General features: G+C 31.5%; 1 protein-coding gene across 2 annotated transcripts in view; it reads right to left on the reverse strand.

Annotated features, from left to right (window-relative positions):
- Positions 1 to 9,446: 9,446 nt before the first annotated feature.
- The window catches only part of LOC123011201 (lachesin-like), a 46,602-nt gene continuing 36,958 nt past the window's right edge, over positions 9,447 to 19,090 (reverse strand). For both annotated transcript variants that reach the window (XM_044408543.1, XM_044408542.1), the window contains exons 3-6: positions 15,066 to 15,277; positions 13,796 to 14,006; positions 12,446 to 12,733; positions 9,447 to 9,780 (exon numbers count right to left, since the gene is read on the reverse strand). In XM_044408543.1, coding sequence (XP_044264478.1) covers positions 9,668 to 9,780; positions 12,446 to 12,733; positions 13,796 to 14,006; positions 15,066 to 15,277 — 824 coding nt within the window. In that variant the 3' untranslated portion in view covers positions 9,447 to 9,667. The remainder of the gene's footprint in view (positions 9,781 to 12,445; positions 12,734 to 13,795; positions 14,007 to 15,065; positions 15,278 to 19,090) is intronic.

Here is a 19,090-nt window from a genome sequence, read left to right on the forward strand (position 1 = left end):
CGTTTAAAAAACGTTAACTTTTAACTATTCCTGTAATTACGTTATTCTATCACAGCTGTATAATTTAACTTCCTATTTAGAGAGCGAAAATACATTACAATGAATTCATTAATTGTTTTACCAATTAAATTAATAGTTATTACTTATGTAGGTTGCTTTACTTAGTAATGAAATTAAATTTCCCATTTCTAATTTGTACGAAATGTGACTCCGATTACCCTGTAACTAATCTATTTTAATCGGTTGCCATGCCACATGAAATTTTCTGCTTAATCTTCTCAACTAAAGGGAAATTAAAACAATTAAGTATATTTGTACTTTAACTGCGTTTTATATAAAGTTTCTGGCTCACTTATTCACACTAATTTATATTTACATACTATTTTATTATTAAGTGGCAATAAAAGAGCGTGTTTTAAAATAACTGGGTTTTAATTGTCGAGCTTGCTTAATTAATTAGTTTATTAAAGTGTCTGTTTTAATTTATGTGAGTGCAAATACTTTGTTGTTGACGGTTTATCGTAGTATAACGCAGCTTTTAGGTCCGTTTATGTTAAACAACTAAAAACAAACAAAGCTTGTTTACATGCGGAAAAGGCTCTTTCACCTAGCAAACAGGTTTGCAGGAAATGGCGGTCTGCATCATTGCTTAGTCGTGTAGCGTCAACATGAGCAATACTGAATTCCTGTAAATGGTCCTTACGGTGGATCTACTTCGACACGACTAGGTGCTCGACATCGGTCTTCACTTTAGATGCCGCATTGTAGATCAATTCGCAAATGTTTGCCGGGATATATTCACAAACCGACACGTTTTAGGGTGGAATATTTCTTATCACACGAGTTTACTTTTTTATTAACTCACACAATGCATGTACGAGAAATATTGGTTTATAAACTTCTATAACGATATAGTTTTCCATAATCTCTTGTTGATCTCTCGACTTGTTGATCTTGGAAATCCATTCCTGTTTCACGTCATATATTCGCTCCCCAATTTCAAACATTTGTTTTCCAACTCCAGAGATATTTAAAGATTGTATCTTGCCGTTATTAACAGTAGGTCATACATTTTGGTAGAATTGCTATACTCGTTTATATAACACTAAAATAAATGACTATACTTTATCAACGAAACATATTTTCTTTACTTGTTTTGTTTGTAATTTGTTTCGTTTCCAAAAAGATTATTCTTTTTATTACTACTAAAATACAAAAAAGAACAACACAAATAATGTCAAACACTACACTAACTTTTCAATTAATTTATTTATAGAGCTTACAGTGTCTGATAAATGAAGAAAGATGGTTCTTGATCCAACGGTTAGCTTTAATCTCGCTGGGGAACAATAAAATGAACTTTAATTTGTAGGCGAATTTGTGAATATTTAATTTTCAACAATATCTTTACCATTCTTGTCTCCACATTTTGGAAACTAATTTTGCAATAATGTTTTTATTATAATTTTTTATTGAAAGTTACATTAAACTAGAATGTTTACAAATTATTTAATAAAAAACTATTTGCGCACTCATGTTTGATATTAAATTTGGTATTGTTTTGTTTATTGCTTTGCGAATTTTGCAACACTCTTGAGTATTCTAGCTTGCAGTTTCTCTAACAAGTTAGGTAAAGTTTTAAAGTCTGTAAACTTTAAATGGCCTCAAAGGAAGAAATTTAATGAAGACAAGTTTAAAGATTGTGTTGGCTATTCAATCAGGTTTCTGATCGTCCAACCCGTTTATCAAGCTTGTCAATAGAAGCTAAATAAGAAAAGCACGTGCGATTCTTGTGAAACCGCGCATAGTGAAAGTATTAACTAAAACGTTAATTTTTTATAAATATTAGAAAAATTAAAAATTAAAAAAAAAACTAAGAATAAAAATAGTTTGAAAGTATTTGTTTTATATTAAAATATTTATTGGAATATTATTTATTAAAAAATGGTGAATGCCGGGTTAGCTAAGAAAAATGCAAAGAGTTTGTATGAACAGTTAGCCAAATTTAGGGCTTTTGATATCGTTAAAGATAATTTTGTTTAGATTAAAAAATATAAATATATACTATATAAAAACATTTTTAGTTACAAGTGATTACCATCTACTTGTATTTTTAATATAATTTTATGTCCGGGTATTTCTACTAACAAAGTTTTGTAAGATTGATTAGTTCAATTTATAATAATGAGATTGATAGCTGAAGAATACAATGCATGTCATAATTCAAAGCTTTGCTTGTTGTGGCTTTTCAGATCGATCATATTACGACAAGAAAATGCAAAATCTGATCTGAATTTCAACCAGCATTAAGTAAGTGAAAAACTATTCGGGTTTGGAGCAAAAAGTGGAAAAATGAATAAGAAATGAAATAAATCAGAATCCGCTAAACTTTGCGTGGGACTTAAAATAAATATTGCATCCGACGTTTCAACGTTTTAGCTTTTAATGCTTGAAACTTGTGTAAAATATATCTGAAAGGGCAAGTTTTTCGTTTAAAACTGTTGTCTGTGTCAAAAGGCGGCTGTTTATGAGTTTACCCAGTCATAAACATACAGTGCGAAAAGTAGAATAATAAGTTTTCGCATCCAGTTGGAAACTAAAACGTAACTCACTTAAATTTAATGTCTGCATAATTTTATCGCGTCGTAAAAAGAAGGTGTCACTGAAAGAGGAGCACGTCTTGTCCAGTGATGTTATACACACTTATATTAATATTATTACAAGTTATTTATTTAAAATTCTACCAGCATAAATCTTAATATCAGAGATTAGCTGTCTGGAAGGGCGTTCACGCATGAAATATGGGATTCATTTATCAGCGCCGTTCGGACGTCGTGTAAATTTCAGGAAATAATGTCAAGACTTGTTACGGCGTAATAAATTCAACACAGCAGGATTTGTTTATTAAAAATTCATAACATGTCTTTATCACTCGGAAACGATTCATCAGTTGGAAAGGATAACTTTAATTAAAAATGAAAGCCATTATTAGATTATTTCGTTTATAATTGTATCAAAATAACTTGATTCTTTTTATGAAGCCGTGATATATTCACTCATATTAATGCAAACGTTGTTGTCGCTGATTTGCAAAAAGCTTTCATGTTAATTCCAGGATTGTGGCAGGCATAGTTTAAAGTGTTCACATTAGGCTTAACATGATCGATAAAATCCATTAAAACGGCACATTTAAACTCGTTACAAGTTTTGGAATATGTAGCACGTTAAAATGGATTGAATAGTAAAAAAACCGTTTTTATGATGTTTTATAGTGTTGTAATCGGTGCATATTTGACACTTTTAATCACGCAGTCGAAAATGTATTGCACCATTTTATAGAGATTTTTGAAATATCCAAAACCAAGATTCAAATTTTTTGAAACAATTATAATTATATATTTAAAAAATAGGTTTTTAAATGTAAATTAAAATGAATTAATTTGTTTGGTTTGTTGGGCAGCTGTATTTTTTTGTTACAACAGTGGCAGGCATTTTTTTTTAATTGAAAGCTGCGAAATTTGACGTTAATTGAAAATCTGGCTTGTAAGAAGCTGTAATGAATTTCAATGAAAGAATTATTATGCAAATAATTAGTTAAACAAAATCTGTTTATGTCAAGTTTTAATTTGCTCTCATTCCAAGTTGAAAATTAGAGGCAACTTTAGTGAAGAGTAATTATTTTCTGGAAGTAGAAATTCTGACAGGCAATTCTTCTGCATCTTGTTGAGATCGTATTTATTTACTTTATAATTATGTAATCATTTATAAATTTTTCAAAAGTTTTTTATTTGTGTGTCAAGTTTTCTTTTAAAGACGTAAATCGTAAAATTATGAGGTGCTGTCGAAAGTTTTCTTTGCCACATCTTGAGCAAGAACAAATTGTATTTTTAACGTATTATGCAAAAGTGTGAAGAAGTCGGTGTGATGTTCACACTTGGTGCAAACTTTTTGCAATGTTTGCAAAATAAACAAACTCAGGTCTCTAAAGGTTCTGTTCAGGGAAGGCATAAATTTAAACAGGAGACTTGTGGAAACGAAACAAAGCATTAGTCTTTCTCTAACACTATTTCTTTCCACCTTAGACGCTAATGAAAATCACAAAACGAATAGAGGGATAATAAAGACTTTCCACTTACAAGACCAACGCTTTGGATTGGTTTTATATTTTTTGCCACGTTCATTAGTTCTGTGTAGAAACGCTTACCTTATGCTGTATCAGCGATTGATTCGCTTTGATCTTTGTGAACAAGTGAACGTTTTTCACAAAAACAAAATGCGTTTATAGCCTAAAAATAATTTTATGAAAGAATATATTGTATATAAATGGAAATAAATAATATTTCTCACTTAAAGAGGTCACGAAATATTGTCGTGACGTTTTTAAAGAAAGTTAAAAACAAAGTAGTGTCATTTTCTTAGATGTGAAAATAACACGCGATACAACAAAGTAAGATTCGAGTAGCTTACACCCACGGGATAAGTTAATGCCATGTCCATTTTCTCTCTCTAAGGTGTTCTAGGATTAAGAAACCCTCACGTATTTCACGTCAGATAATCGTTAGCTCATAATGATTAAGAGGATTTAGTTGGTCAGATTGACAAGCATTTGGTCTTTGTAGACATACTAGATGAATTAGAAAGCTCTTAATCATAATCTTCTAGACCTCAGTGTAAATATTGTAACGTTAGTTGTTAGAACCCGAAGTAATAATACAAATTAAAAAAAAAAGTTCTAAGCAGTTAAATTTAATTGAAATTTTTATAGTTTTACAAGAAATATGAATGAATTTCTATTTTAAAAGATAAGTTTGTAATTTCAAGAAATTTGCTATGCAGCTTTAATTGAATTAGCCGGCTTTTAGCAATTACGACTATATATTTAGCTTGTTAACTTGACAGATATATCTAAGTTTTATGTACTTTTCTCATTACTTAACTACTTTCTAGAAGTCATCACACTTTGCCCAACAAATTAACGACAACGTTAAACTTAATTGTAATTTTTGTTAATTCAACTATGAAAAATATGTCTTTTTAAATTTTATCTAAACATGAGTGTGAAACACGTGAGTTATAGCCTTCAAAAGATGTCCTACTTACTTCACACTGTATTTGCACCTATTCCAAAGTATTAACTGAAAGTTAAATGTAAATTAAAGTGGCCGTTAGGGTGTGTCAATTTACGCATATTGTCATTAAAATGTCACTTAAATTTAATCGTGGATTAAATTGCTAACTGAAGCAGTGTAAAAGGCTTTTATTAAGATTTAAAGTTTCGTTTACCTACTGCTTCACATGCATTTTTGAGCCCAAATTTGCATAATTAATTTGCATTATGAAGTGCAATTATATACATCAGGATGATTCTTAAATAGACCGACAAAATTTTATCACAGCTTCCTAAGGATAAATGGAGACAAACTGTACCCTTTTTACGTTTATACCTTTTAGGGGCAAAACCCCCTTATCCGTGCYACTTACGGCGTTTATGAATTGTTGCAATGATCAAGTACATTTTCATCACGTTAATACCATGGTTTCCATTACCTGTGCTAACACATCAGTGGCGTACGCTTTACTTCGAAAATAACTTTAATAAATTTTATTTGGAGAACGTTTAAATAAAGAATTTTTTAAATATTTTTTCCAGCATGTTCTCATTTGATACTACCAAGGATAAAATTTTGTCGTTTATTTAAGAATCACCCTGTATATTTATAAAAATAATATTGTATCTGCTTTGACTGCATAATTAAAATTATTGTTTTGTTGTTTTTAAATAATTGCAGACAACATTCATAATAGCTTTTGTGTTATTACAAGTCTCTAAGATAATAATGATATTATGTTGAGACATCCTGGGCGGTAAATGTAGACAGTGTGACAAACCAGCTATTGTTAATTGAACAAACTGCGTCAACGTCTTGTAGACACCTACCCTGCTTCCTCTTTTGTGTTTCCTTTAGATATAGTACTGCAGAAATTTGTTTTGTGTATAATACAGCAATACATTTGTCATTTTATTTGTTTACAAGTTTACACCTCTTATTTAAAAAGAAAAATGTGGATTTATTGTAAAAAAGTAATTTGCAGATTTCAGGTTGCTAGGCTAGGTTGAACGGCACTTTTATTTGGTAAATTGTGTTGACGCAGGCGGGTTGAAAAAGACTGCCTGGAAATGAATAATATTTTACACGTAAAAATAAATCGAATAGTAATACTTCCGTGAAAGAAATCGGATTGAACACCGATTCCAGTAAAAGCAAAACGTGCTAAATATATTCGCCACGCCTGAGTATTTTCCAGTTCAGTACTGGTGAATAATGTCCTGTTAAGAATTGCTACGAAATCGGTAGCTTTGGCCGAGACTTTTAAGCACGAAGACACATGTTGTCAGAACTAAGTCGCCAAGAATCGATAGGGTCCTTGGTGAAAGCCAAGCAACTTTCCTGTCCCCAAAGAAAACTAATTTAATAGACTGGTCGTGTCTCACGTTTGACTTTCTGGAAACCAATCTAATAAACTGGAATCATAAGAAACTAGAGATGGAGTTCTCGATTGTTGAAGCTAGTAATAATGATTAAAAAAATTAGAAACTAGATTAATCTAAAGTTTGTTTTCATCACGTAAATGGGCTATATCTGTGTATTTGAACACGTTCTGGGGCTACTGCAGATAGAGAATTCCAATTTCCTAGGATTTTGGCTCGACTTGGTTGATAACAAGCCGTCCTATTCGGTGTGCTCTGTCTTAGAGATTTGTGGGACTATCGTGTTTTCGCTGAGCTGGGGATGCGGTGGCATTTTGCAGCCTAATCTTTCCTTTGATAGTCGTGCGGTATGTAACTTTATCTCCGTTAAACAATCCCAAAAATCGACGCTTACTCATATTCTCTTGCACGGAAAGGGCTAGAAAAGGCCAACACTTCTTGCAATTAGATGATATTCGTGTCGGATTGGATATTCTCCCTCGGACAATCACGACCGCAATCTGAAGAACGCAACCACTCGCAGTACTGTTATCGTTGCCTTCACTTAATTAAATGAATATTCATGAATGCGCTTGTTGAATATTCCAACCGGCTTTACCACAACGGAGGAAAATTGTCACGGTATAACAAACAGAGAACCAAATGTACATATTTTCAAACTTTTCGTTATCCCACAAAGTCGACATTTCATATTCCGTTCACATATGGTTTTCAACTCGAAACTAAGCCGGATAATTGCAGTTTAGTCCAGATAGCCCAATACTAGACAATTTTAATGTTTTCAACAGAAAAGTGTAGCAAAATTGACTCATAAAATGTTTAACTTTGTAAGAAGAAGTTAAGACAAGTCGGCTCGATTTAGTTTTTATGGACAATTCGGTACAGATCACATGCAGAGTATATAAAAGTGAGAGACAAAAAGTTTATAAGAGCGTAAATTTGAAGAGTAAAACTGTTTCTGAACTGCACAGATGTTCAGAGAAACGGAAAGAATATCTGCCGCCGTTAAACTTCATCTAAATGGAAATTGCCACATATTGCTTGCCCTAAATTTACGGCATTTTCCAGAAAAGATAAGGGAGCAAGAAACGCGGAAAAATATTTTCTTTTTTAGCTGCAATTGAGTGAGCGTTTAGAAAGCGAAAATTATCAATGGATTACGGGCTATTATTAAAACCTCTAATCAATCACTGACTATGGACGTAATGTGACATGGACTAGTGACCCTTCGCGAATCAATCATAATAAAAAACAGCACTGGCGGCAAAGAATAATTTAGAAATTGCGTTCAATGGCTCAGTTAATCGAAGAGATGGAACGTTATAGAACCCCAAACCCCAATACGGGATGTTAAAGAATAAGAGCCGAACCAAGCTGATGGGTGCGCGGGAGACCGCTTACAGGGGCGGCCGTCGACGTGCTGTCTTTGGATAAGTAGAAGAGTTAATAAAAATGTTTATAAAACTTGTTGTCTATTTGTTTTAATAATTTGAATTAAAACAATCAACATAAAACTTAAACATAAAAAAAACTAAAAAAACAAGTGCTTTTTATAAAATAATTAGAAGGATGTAAATGATAACGTCATTCACGCTGTATATGTATAAAATTTGAAAAAATGCTTACTAACTTCTCATCAAAAGTTTTATTTTTATATTTTATTATTTTTTTAATTAATTCCTCGATTAATTCTAACATGTGCTTCCATGTAATTACTAATTTAATTTAATCAGTTTAGGGGCAATATTTTGGATTTGTACACGGGCGGGCACGGCGCCCACTTGACTTGGCTTGGCCCTAAAAAGAGGGTTGTTTTATGCTACGTAGAGCGTGGAAATTTAATTTTTTTACGAATGACTGGCAATAAAACTAGAAATTTAAGAAATGTTTTAAAATGTATTTTTATATAAAATCCATCAACAACTTTTTTAAAATTCACATCTGAATTTGGTTTATTTGCAAGACAGATTCGATTAGTTGTTTCAAAACTACGCAGTTTGAACGTTTCAAAAACAACATTTGTGTTACATTTTGTTTTGTTTGCCTATTATATGCACCTCAAAAGTATTAATTTTTGTAGTAGAAAACTAAAATTATTGGTGCCGAATGATGAAAAATGCTTTCAATTTAATTTCTAGTTGAACAAATTATAGTGCTCTCGCATCGAATGCAAAATTTGCACAATAAAAGTGTAATAAATAACTTTGTACTTGCATTTTACGAGTATGTGTTACACAAAACCCTTGGCAATGCCAGTCTTGTGGCAAATAAAACCACCAACTACAAATTTATTTCAAATGATCAATGGTATACACCCACCTTTTCTTTTTTCCAAATCTAGCAAAACACTGTGATTTACAGCTTTTATAGCATCATTCCGCACAATGTAATGGAAGCGAAATATTTTTTTATTAATGCCTGATATATCTTTATGGCTTATTCCGACACGGGACCGTGCAAAATTCTAAAGAAAGATATTTCATCCTGTTCAGATAAAAATAAATAAGGATAAGTATTTGTATTGTTATTACGTTCGGAGGGTTACAAGGTAACTTGTCATCTCATAAAAAATAACAGCAGGTAATATTTTTCCTTGAAACGTATCTGAGAAAATGAGAAATAGAATGTAACAGTCACGTGGAAAACGCAGCTTTTGTTTTAAATAATATAAATTTTCAGTCGCACTGCTGGCTATGTGATCCACTGTTTGCCTAGCATTCAGTGTTCACACAATCGCAGAAAATTATTTATACGTGTAAATACTTGGGCGCAATTCGTTAATAAATTTTTTAGTTATCCACCTAACTGAGAAACTGTAATTTTGAGGTAGAAAATAAAATAACACATCCGTCTGATTAATTACTTAATAGGGTGCATTAAATAATGGATCAAAATAAAAACAAATAAATAGACTTTGTCAGCGAGTTTTTTCGAGGTGAGAATAAAGTGATTTAAGTTGAATCGTTTATTCAATAAAAATAAAATCGAATTATTTGACATAGTAGTATTATTACATGGAAGTGTTTGGCAATGATACAATGATAAATATTTCAATTTTAATTAAACGTTTATAAACAAATATTTACAAATTTACAAAATTGGGTTAGGCTTACGAAGTACTATGATATCACTTATAAAACATCACAAATAGTTCATATATCTAGTCCCTTGTCAGCATCACGTGTTTGGTATCACGGGAATGAGGGCAATGAGAAGAATGCTACACTTGGCGAAAGAGTACGACGAGGATGAGCTGGTGTTGGCATGTTGCATGGCAGCTGGTTTTTCTTCTGTAACAGAAATAATGCAGAATTACCCAAAAATATTCTTAAACGAATTGGTGAATTGATGCGATTTAATGCGGCTCGGACGCTTTTCCAGTACGCATGGCTGGCCTTAAATCCCAATTGCATCAGAATTTCAAAAGAATGGGAATTTTACGTTTAGAAATTTAATTATAATTTCAGAGCATAATCTACACTCCCATATGCATTTTTAAATTTTATATTCAAATCCGGGAGTGCAATTTTGCCTTTGATGGTGTGACTGAATTAAAAGTAAAGCCTTTGGAAAAAGTATCGGCTTCGGGTCTGTTTATGCCGACAAAAACTTACGATACGGTTTTGAAGAAATAGGGACAATAAAATATTCCGGTTAGGAAACCTTTTCGTATAAAAATATTGTTCGACCCTTTTCCCACAATAAAATTGACTAGAAAATCGACCTAATACATATTTCCCCGTCGAGCTAAGTTAATAGTTGTATTTTCTATCTACGAGTTTTATTTTGAAAGGCGTGTAGAGTTTAAATACGCCCGGCCAAATTTTCCACGCAATTAGAACAGAATGAAAGTGCAAGCCAATAAAGTTGATTGGTCATTAATTTGGCTTCGGATTTTTTCCAGCGCAAAAAAGTAAAACCTACCTAATTGAGTTTTACGTGACATTGGTTTCTTTTTATTTGCAATATTGACTGTAATCGCTACATAAACACAATTTTATGGTTTAGTTTTTACTGTTTTCTTTACGAGTAAGAAGGGACGACAAACCTATTAAAAATTGAACTTTAAGAAGAAAAAAGTTTACTTGCTGTTATTTTTTTAACAGCTTGTAACCACTGAACCCAGTATATTGATTTTTTAATATATAGGTGTATTTGACGTAAGTAAACATCTGTCACTCTTTTGTTACAAAGGCAGTTTAATGCGTTTAGTGCTTTAGATCAACACTGAATAAAATATGATTTTTAACGATTAATTTAATGATTTTGGTAAATAATGTACCTATTAATTTTTTATTGAATGATCAAGTTAACACTTTCCCATTTTCTACCTTAATTGAATTAACTTGTTTACTTTCTACCGATAAACTGTTACTTAAAGCGACTTTAAAGTTTTTAAAAATGATCTTAGTTTTATGTAAGACGTGAAATTTATTTTCGAATAATTCAATTATGTCAACTTCAGTAACAATTTTTAAGAAAAATTTCTTCGGAAAAGCCTGTGGTGCCTATCAACCTCTGTGCGTTTTTACAATAAGATTTAATATCCCTAGCGGGTTGACAAATACTTTTGAAATTCCCTTGTAGATACTTTCATTGTCAACGTAAAAATATATTTTTATTCGTCAGAATATCACCTGTGTTTTATATCTTATGCTAAAAGCCCACTACTTTACGAAAAAAGCTCCTAAAGCCTATTAAATAACATTTTTTATGCAAAGTGAATAAGGTTTATATGTATGTATAAAAAATAACATAAAATTCTTATTTTTAAGGACAACAGACACATAACTTTTATTACCTCTACAAAAGGAAGCTATTGATCTAAAGTTGTCCTAATTAGCTAATTTTTAAATTATTACGTTTATTTTAAATTTGTTTAACAATTTTTATCTACATATGTAAGCTGTAAAAATTACTAGTGCATAATTAGAAATAAATAATAAAACATGTGTTAAAAATGGTGTATGCGCCGGGCGAATGTAATAAATTTCTGTTATAATATTGTTTTTTAAAAATGTTTTGATGTTTTTATTTGATTCAATATTTTTTTTAATGTTTTTGTCTCGTGTGTTTAGAGAATGTTGCAATCAAAATTACACTTTTAATTATAACGAATCTAAGTGCTGTTATGATTTTTACCAAGAAACAGTTGTTTTGTCAGAGTTTATTTGATTTTTTAAAAATTAAATTTTGTTGTGCAAATAATCGAAAAAACAGGTAAGTTTAGAAATCAATGTTGTATAAATAATTAAATAAAAAGTTTGCGAAAGCTTAGTTTTGATAGAAAATACGCTGCAATAAGGTAAAATAATATTATTTATATAAATATAATTACTTGTATAATGCTTTTCCAAAATTATCGTATTAACATTTAATAAACAAATTAAAACAGTGGCTATACGGCGCAAAAATTTTGTAAAGCAATATTAAGCGTGATTTAATTTACTTAGATTCAGAACTTCATCTTGTAGATCAATCGACTGTTATAAATGTTTCAATTTTCTGCAAAGTTAACTCCTGTTACACGCAGATAAAACATCTTAAGCACCACATTACCATCAATCACATGTAATTTGAGAAAAAATGAGCGCTTCAAGTTCAAATTTCATGATATCATATTTAAAAAGTGGCATTAATTAAGTCAAGAATACGTGTATCATCTTAACGATTCCGCAGTTATTGCACACCATTAATCTCAGTCTTGCATGTAACAATGACAATAAATTTCGCGAAACGACTCAATAAAAATAAATACTGCATTTTACGTCGGTTCTAATTTCCTCGTTGGTTGTGAAAAGCGATGTATCATTAAAAATGATTGGCTGGGAGAGGGATTACGTGGAATCGAAATTAATACGATTACCTCTAGACATTATGAGCCATCGGCGATACGATCGTATGACTGGGAGGTTTAATTGCAGGAAACACTCAAGAAGTTGGAGAGGCGCTTACCTGCAGTGGCGTTAAGGACGTGGACGTTAATGGATGCGGGCACCGCGTTGGAGGGGCTGCAAGTGTAGTTGCCGTTGTGACTCTTATCGGCGTCTTGAAGGAGGAGGACGCTGGAGGAGCGGCCCTCTTTGACGGTGACTCCCGGGTCGTAGTTAATCATTCTCTGCTCATGATACCAGAAAACGTAGGCAGGAGGCTCCGTCGAATGCCGCAAGGTACAAACTAAGCGAAGTAACGACCCCGCCCGCATATACAAGTCGGGGGCACCCTGGATTTCCGCTAAGGCCTCTGGAAACAACACAACACTTCCATCAACGGGGTCGAGCTCATAATTGGCCCGACAATAACCCCGCCTAATTAAAGAGTCGGGTTACGAATTTTTAATGGTGATATGAAGTTGGCTTGTTAGGATTTCTAATTTAACAAGGATTTTTCCAACATTATTTAATTTTGCCTCAGAACGGGATCAAACCGTCACATCAAAGACTAGTTAGGCCAAATTAATGTTACATATTTTGCAGCATAACACAGATAATTAATTCTAATTAAAGCGAAAAGTTTTAATTTATTCACGAGTGTTCCCTTATTTAGATCGGAAATTATTCCGCAAGGCAGTGACAGACTGGAAATATTTCAACGCCACAAACGCAGCATATTTTATTCTTAAAGAAAATTTTATCTTTTCAAAACCCGAAGATTTGGACCAAAAATTAATTTGTTTTTTTGCGGTACTCAAAATAACGCTATGTTTTCGCAACTGTTGTATCACGTGTTTGTTTATTTTACGCACGTTTACTTCGTGGTAGACACAAAATGTGTTGTAAAATGTGTAAATTTAGTCAAAACAGTTAAGCAAACAAAAAATCATAGCAGTGGTTAGTTGCATTTATAATTTGTAAAAGAGTAAAAAAAAAACATTAAAACTTAGAAAAAAAATTAGTATTTCTAGTAGCAAGTGCTTGGACCAAGAGTTTATAACAGCCTTGAATAATTAACTTTTTATAAAAACAGCCTAAAATCCGTTAAAACCATTTTCCGGATTGTTTGAAGGAAAATAAAATTGTTTTTAGAACCAAACATCGAACACAAAACGAATATCTTGTGTATTTTAGTGAGAAAATTATGAACTTAAGAAAAATGAAACTCATTAAATTTAAATTAAAACGAGGCGGATGTAAGGAAGCGCGAAAATTTGTTTGTGAATTCACTCTCTCAAGTATTGAAATATTCATTCTTTATTTTCGTTTTTCTTTCCGGGTATTCCGCTTTTGAACAGACATGTGTTGGAACTCGTATTTTGTGCTTTTGCTTCTAGTTTTTTAAATTTGGTATTACGAATAATGTACTTACTAGTGACCTTGAGTTCGATGAGAATACTTGTCGGTGGATGAGTCGACATTTGGCACTCGTAGAAGCCAGCATCCGAGGGCTGCACGTGCTTGATAAGCAGGCCCCAGTTTTGAAGATGTCGAACATGTTCCACTAAGAAGCGGTCGTCGGTATTGTACGTCGTGGGACCGACTGTCAGGAGGTGATAATCCTGTTTACGAATCCACGAGACCTGGAGATAAAAATTCAATTAACTTCACATAGGCACCAATTTTCAATTACACTGTAACGGAATGGGAAGGCTGCTTCAGGTGCTGAATTTCGAACAGTGCGAGAAAAGAGAAGAGTACCTACAAAAGCGTAATAATGATGCCTCAGGGAGCGAAAGCTCATTTTTAGTTTGTTTGCGTGAAATCTGACTTGAACTGTGCAAATGACGAAGTTAATATTTGTTTTATTGCCAAAAGCGTTCTCAAACTTTGAAAATTATTCCCATGACTTTTTGTTATTTGAAGATCTGAAGTTACGATTTCTTCTATTTAACCTCATTTGAAAGTGTACGCAAGCTTCGCAAAACAAACTTAAATTTTGCAAAAAATATTAACATTCAGCACACAGACCGCCCTAATTTTAATATAATATTGTTTTAGTTTTTTATTTATCTCAAATTTTGAAATTTGCTTTTATAACGTAAAAACAATTTCTATTCAATACCCCGAACGCTTAATGGCTTGTTTTATTAAATTTCGTTTGCAGCATTTTATGAGCGGTAACAGAAAATTTTATGAATATGTATAAGCTTTCTAAAACAAAAAAGTTAGCTTGTTTGATTTATAATTTACTCTTTGTACTTTTTAATTTAAAATCTACACAGACCTCCAAAGTGTTCTTTTCATTTGGGAATCGGTTTAGTTGGACCATAAAGAGAATGGTGGAAAGTCTCCAAATAAAAGAGATATTTACACAAGACTAACCCTCACATATCACTTTGGTCAAGATTTAATGGATTTTTCATGGCAGTGATACCTATTGATATATGATAAAAATCCAACATTTTGTTCTTTATTAAAATATTAAAAAAAAAATAAGATATTACGTGTTGAAACGTGTTTCCAGTTTAATTTTATATAACGATATATTGCCTTATAAAATGTTGAAAGGCTGTAAGCTAAATCGAATTTAAAGCTATAACCAGACCAATATACCTAATTCTCAATTTAATCTCGTTATTTTTATTGACAGTTCCGGCGTTAAATAAAATCTACAATTCCGGAATTGAGTGTGTACTTACGACACCATTATTGAATTTTCTGACGACGCAAGGCAACGTCGCAGTTCCTCCAATTTGTGCGACGACCACAGTGCAATTTTCCGTTGCAAAAACTCCTGACTTATTGCCATTTGACATACTTTTCACCGAATTGCTATCTACAACACTTTCTTTTCCTTTTCGACGAAGCTCATAACTTCTTCTGTGACGAAACATAGCATTGTCAACGTTTCCTGTAACAATAAGGGAAAAACTCTTCAATTACTTTGATTTTCTTGTATGTTTTTTACGGACAAATAATCTCCATATTGAAGAATTTCGGGTTTATCCGCAACGAATGTACTTTGATACATTTCTTATGGACAAACGGATTCATTCTTTACATCGGAACATGGCTCGAATTTTGAATTCTTATAAAATATAAATTGACTGTAAAAGTTTCTTTATGGAACAGCAGCATAAACGAGAACCTGATATACACGAGTTCACCATGCATGAGTTTTCCATGTGAACAATTTATATCACATCGAATTCAAGTTTATTTTTACCCATAAAAGTTACATTAGGCATTTTCTGAAACTGAGACTATATTGTTAAAAATTGTTATGTTAAATGAGTATTTCTTCTTATTAGACTCGCCGTATATTTTCGCAAACTTCTAAACTAGTGCATGTTTCAAAGGGCTACTTTACAAGTAAATTAGAAAAGTTGAAACAGCTACGAGCAGTGATCGGAAGTAATGTATTACTTTTTACGCTACACTTTTGAGGAACAGAATAAATTACACTTGCGAAATTTAGTAGTTCATTAAAAGATTATAGCAACAAAAATCAAAGAAAAAGTAAAATTTCTTTAGTTCAGTAAGCCATTCACAGTATTATTTTACCATTTCTAGAACTGGTAATTAAGAAACTATTCCAGAATTGGTGAAGTAAGAATTTAATTAAACAGAACTGTTCAAAATTTTTAATTTAATTAAAAGTTAAATGTTTGTGACACGTATCCTACACTACATTTACATAAAACTGTAATAAAGTGCTTGAATAAATAATCGGATGGCTGAACATAAAGCTAAGCCATTACTAGATAAATTGTTTGTTTAATTGCTTTAACTATGCTATGTCAAAACAAATTTATAAAAATTGTTTTATTTTTCAAATAAAAAGGATAATAATTAATAATCATAAAAATGTCATGAAAGCTTTAGCAATAACTTCGTCAGCTCTTTACGTCTGTAAAATATTAAAATAGCTACTCTACAGTTATGGAATATGAAAGATATTTTATAAGTTATTTACACTATATTTAATGCGTTAATTTTCCAACACTGTTTTGATAATACTCTAAGAAAATAAGTTTTAAAAGCAATTAGAGAAATTAAATGCTAAATTGTTTGCAGCTTGTATTACCAGTAACCAGCAACGCATTAAATTTAGACAAGTTAATTTAAAGCGTGAAATAAGTGGTTGAAATGTTAATTTCTCGCTGTTGCATCTTCACACTTACACTATTAATTCAGTTACAAGACAAGCGTTTAAAATTAATTTTAAACCAAAAGATTAGTGTGTCTCTGTTTTTAAAAATAACACTCGATCATTATTTAACGGTTTTAATCTAAATTCATTGTTAACAATAAAACAACTAAACATACATTAACGATTTGATTTCTCACAATTACTCCTCGTAAATCCAGATGATTAATTTAATGAAGAAGAATAAAATTAATAGGATTTGTTGGAATCGTGTGTCAAATCGTAATGTTATAGTATGATTTTAGCCGCAAATAATTAATTTCATTATTGATGAAAGTCCTAAACCCAAATTAAATTAGTACGAGAGTGCGGTTGGGTAATGGTCCATGATGCTGACGTGGATGGTCGATCTTACCGATATACAGATAATTGACGAGCCAAAATCAGAAATTTACCTAAATATTTATACGATGTTTCATATTTTTCATGCAGTTGGGAGATTAGTATTTGCTTTAATACACTTATTGCCAGTACAAAATTGCTTTTGTAGTAAGCGTAGTTAAAAGAAAGCCAGGCATAAAATGACCGTAAAGTGGCGAGATTAAAAATTCTTCAACCGATAAGATAAAACCTATATTAAAAAATGTTAAAAAGCTTAATTTAAAATTTTCATTTTTCTCAGTTATCTTCTAGTTAATTATTCACTAATTCGCGTCGACTATGGCTTGGGTTAAGGAGAGGTTAATTGAATTTTATTGTATCTTTATAATCATGTTCTTAAGTTAGAGTTATAATCCTGTGGATTTTATACCAAGTGGTTGACAACTTCAATGCTAAATTTATCAGACTTTGACAAAAAATACGTATTTTGCTACTTGGGAGAAATTAAAATGTTTAATTTCTAACCTGTTATTCAATTACATTGTAGTTCAGAACAGGGATAAAAAAATCCTTCGTTATGGTTATGTTGAAATCTATATCAAGTTATTAAATTTGCGAATTGAAACTTTTGAGCTTTCGTCGACTCTTTTATCCCAATTACAGACTAGTAAATGGAATCTGTTGTTAGCTGTTGCTTCAGGTGCAGTGTTCTGCGCTGATTTTAGATTAATATAAATTACAACTGAAAATGTAATCATAAATCTGTTGAACCAATCTGAAAAACTTTTAGCTATTTCGAGGATATGGTTAGCCACCAATTTGCGTGTTGTAGAAAATTTCCGTAAACTGTGGCAAGCGTAGATGCAAAATTCAACGTAAAGTTTAAATTTAATTTATTAAAGTTATGTTAGTGTAAATACTTTGCTCATTTACGTATTTTATAAGTTAAACAAATTGCCTGTACGAAATGAAAAAGTTTGAAGTGATAAATGTAAATAAATCGAAAACAAATGTACGCTCAAACGTTCATCAATATTTCATGTTCGGTGTGAATTTACATTGTTGAGTTTGCAAATGAGAGATGTTTGGTTTGTCAGAACACTGCAAAAAATGAAAATTTGTTTTTATTTAAATGAAATTTACAATCGCTTCGAGTTTTGGTATTTGTACTTATGAGAATTAATCTATAAACATAAAAGACGATTCTTTGTATATTTTATACATTCTTAAGTAATTTTAATTTAATGTGGTTGTCTGAGCGAAATTATACCACCCTATTAGCACAAAATATTTCTAATTAAACTGTTTGTTGTAGACAAACTGCATAATAATTCTTTGTTAAGATATTTAAGAGCGTAGTAACTCAAAACGAGATTCTCCAAAGAGTCTCGGTATTGTATTTATTAGAATAAAACTGGTAGCGGAACAAAGCACTCCAACATTAAGGGCTAGTATTATTTCAACCACAAATGCTGACGTACAAAATCCTGTTTCGTATGATTTTAGACATTTATCATAAAAACAATCGTAAACGCCACATATTTCATCTTTACGTAAAGAATGTTTAAGAGATAAAGAAAATATGCGAATGCAGGTATTTCTTTTATTTTTGTTCCAGATTGAAAAAACCTAAAGCTATTAAGACCATATTGAGGTCGCATCTAAGTTTCCAAATACGATTTGCTGAAAACTGATATTAGGTTTTGGGTCTAAGTGTAATTAATTGAATGGCTGTGTCAAATAGTTCAAATAGTATCAAAATATAACAAATACGCCTAGAACACGATATAAATCGAAAAGCTCCGTTCTCAAAAGAGATCTGAAACATTCAGCGTGTGGCTCGTAGGATTCCAATTCCTCCCGAGATTGGATCTAGATTGAACCGATGATACTCTTAAAACTCTATATTTTAAATTTGATGTCAGTGAATCCAGCCGACAGTAGCAACGAAATACATATTGCGATTTTTTCGTATTAGATTTCATAATAATGCGTATTTGATACCGGCTCCAAAAAATAATCAAAAAAATTGAACTTTTATTATAAACTTATGCCTCAAGCGAGGGGAAATTTCAATTTAGAATAATGTTAAAGATTTGATTTTTTAAATCAAGATAATTCAATTTCAAATTTTTAGAATGAAAGAACATTCTATATTTTTAAATATTGAAAAGGCTATACGCTAACATTAGG

This window comes from Tribolium madens, unplaced genomic scaffold (genome assembly GCF_015345945.1).
Source record: "Tribolium madens isolate multiple individuals breed KSU strain unplaced genomic scaffold, Tmad_KSU_1.1 Scaffold_91;HRSCAF=231;Tcas5.2_LG7, whole genome shotgun sequence".
Lineage (NCBI taxonomy): Eukaryota > Metazoa > Arthropoda > Insecta > Coleoptera > Tenebrionidae > Tribolium > Tribolium madens.